This window comes from Antrostomus carolinensis, unplaced genomic scaffold, assembly GCF_000700745.2.
Source record: "Antrostomus carolinensis isolate BGI_N321 unplaced genomic scaffold, ASM70074v2 scaffold38954, whole genome shotgun sequence".
Taxonomy (NCBI): domain Eukaryota; kingdom Metazoa; phylum Chordata; class Aves; order Caprimulgiformes; family Caprimulgidae; genus Antrostomus; species Antrostomus carolinensis.
In genome coordinates this window covers 323-2,913 of record NW_010310774.1, presented here as the reverse complement: position 1 = coordinate 2,913, position 2,591 = coordinate 323, and the positions used below count along the sequence as shown (strand labels likewise).

The 2,591-nt window shown below is 35.1% G+C and overlaps 1 protein-coding gene across 1 annotated transcript in view; it reads left to right on the top strand.

The window, feature by feature from the left end:
* LOC104523836 (synaptotagmin-1-like) overlaps positions 1-2,310 on the top strand; it is a gene marked incomplete at its 3' end in the record, with an annotated part of 17,299 nt that extends 14,989 nt beyond the window's left edge. The window contains exon 4 of the mRNA XM_010166533.1: positions 2,143-2,310. Coding sequence (XP_010164835.1) covers positions 2,143-2,310 — 168 coding nt within the window. The remainder of the gene's footprint in view (positions 1-2,142) is intronic.
* Positions 2,311-2,591: the final 281 nt, after the last annotated feature.

Here is a 2,591-nt window from a genome sequence, read left to right as displayed (position 1 = left end):
GAAAGAAATGACTACTGAACTTAAATCCCTCTTAATTCCTGTCCTTCATCTGAACTGGCTTCCACATGTACTTGTGATTTATTTCCAATTATTATTTCCAATTCTTTATTTGGTGCTGTTCATGGAATGCAGTACACTTTTTTGTTGCAATACAGAGAAAATAAGAGAATTTAAGAAAAAATTCTGTGTCAGCAGCAAGGTATTTACACATAGATAGGAGCTGTTAAAATACATAGTATTTCCATGTTTTTTCAACTATCTTCTAACTACTAGTGCTTGTTTTTCAATGCAAGAGCCAAAAAGAATTCTGAAGCCTTTCAAGAACCTGTGGTTAAAGGAGCTTTTCCTTGACTCCCAGAGCAAATTCCCTGGGCATGTGATGAATCACACTGATCCCCCTTGAAATCAGTATGAAATCAGAATGAAGCGTTAGACCCTTCAGAAGCAGAAGATATAAAGACTGGGAAAGGAAAGCTGCAAATGCGTTCTAACAAATGGATTTCACTTTCCTTAGAATATGAAAACAAACTTTCTGTGTGAATTTTATTAAAGGAAATGTTGATTTTGTGAACTATATTTTACAAAGGGAAATAGAATGGGAGAGCAACAAATCTGTAGAAGTGTGTAGTATTTAATTAAGGTAATAAATTATTTGAGTTACAGATTCCTATTTTATTTTGCTGCTCTAAATTATGTTGCAGCTTGGAATTTGTCAGAGGATAGATGATATAAAAGAGTAGAAGAGGGGATTCAGTTAGGTTAGTATAGTGCAGTGGCATGAAACTACAGACGAAAAATGTGGCTAATATGTTGCACAGAGTTAAGAATGGAGACAAGATGACCGATGCACTCTCCAGAGCATGATGCCTCAGTTTTAGAGACAGGAATTTTGAAAGGGAATTGAATTGCTTTTCCACTCTGTTAACTAGAAGTCATAGACTTGTTTTTCGCTTTTTGATATGAAAGACTTGATGTAGATCCTCAGCCTGTCCATGTATTTATGAACTGTTATGCTTTAGAATAATAATGAGAGAGAAAAGAAGTGTTTCTTACAGCTAAAGGAAAGTATTTCATGGAGCTTGACTCCTATAGGTCAGAAAGCATGCAGGTCACACTGTGAATTTAAAATTGGTAAAAATAAGTCCAACTTTGAGGAATGTCTCAGAAGCTTCTTTCCTAAATTGACTGTATTGTTCTGTATTCCAGTTGTTAGAGCTTCTGTTTCCAATTTTAAAGAATTCATCCATGAGAGAAGCAGATATATTGTGACTGAAGAACTGATTTAGAAAAAAATATTCTCAGATTTCATTCCCAGTTCTTAATATCTTGTCTCGAGATTGACCTTGAAGAGTCATTTGAATGTTTACCTTAGTTCTGTGTCTATGAAACAAGATTAAAAGTATTTTCTTTCTCTCAACTCCGTTGTACTGATGGATCCTAATACAGGCTAGAATGTCTGGATAACATATAACGTAACGTAACGTAACGTAACGTAACAAACATAACACAACACAACACAACACAAGCCTTCCTTTCTAGGATTTAGTTACCAAAGGTTAGTTTTCATGGGGTATTTTTTAAAAATGCTGCCCTTAGTTTACTAACTAAACCCATTTGTATACACAGCAAGAGAAGTTAAATATAAGGGAGACTGCAAAATCCATAAAGCTCTGCTTGAGGATTTGCATTTTATATATCACCTTTTTGTGTTTGGTTGGGGGGAAAGGTTACATGTTGGGGATTTAGAATACAAATTTTGTAGTCAAGATTAGACATTCTTGATTGTTTAATAGTGTGATTTCTATTCATGGTGCCCAGCATAGAAAGATAATGCACAAGAGGAGAGAGCAATTGAAAGTTATTTGATTGCAGTCTTTAAAAAGATGAAGTCTGTATTTAGCTGTAATCAGCTGCCCTTTGAAAACCTCTTTTCTGCATAAAAACAGCCTTTGTACAGTCTGCATCTGCTGTAATTGGTTTTCTGAAGTCTATAGTGTTGCTTCATTTGCCTTCCTTGAAGGGGAGGGTGTGGGAGTAGTATTTCATAGACCAGAAATAGAGTCTTCATGTGTTTCTCTGTTACCATTTTTTTATATAAATATCTATTTGAAATTTCTTTCTGATGTTTTTCTCTTCTTTCAGCTTCTGGTTGGGATTATTCAAGCAGCTGAGCTGCCTGCATTAGATATGGGTGGTACATCTGATCCCTATGTGAAGGTTTTCCTGCTGCCTGATAAGAAGAAGAAATATGAGACAAAAGTCCACAGAAAGACCCTTAACCCTGTTTTCAATGAGCAATTTACATTCAAGGTATTTTTTTATAATTATTGAAACTTTTTTGTTTAACCAATATGTATCTCATGCTTGGCTACAAAGTTAGACATCTTAGTTAATTGGTAGCTGCAGCATAGTGATTTTCATGTTGTAGAAACCTCTGATATTCAATCTTATATGGTATAACATAGGGTCAGGCCTCAGTAGGTGTGAAAGGCACAGTTTGATTTTAGACACTTCAGTTAGCCTGATGTATGACAATCTGATCCATATTTCATGGCTGGATAAAACTTACAAGGAAGTCAGAAAACAGTGAC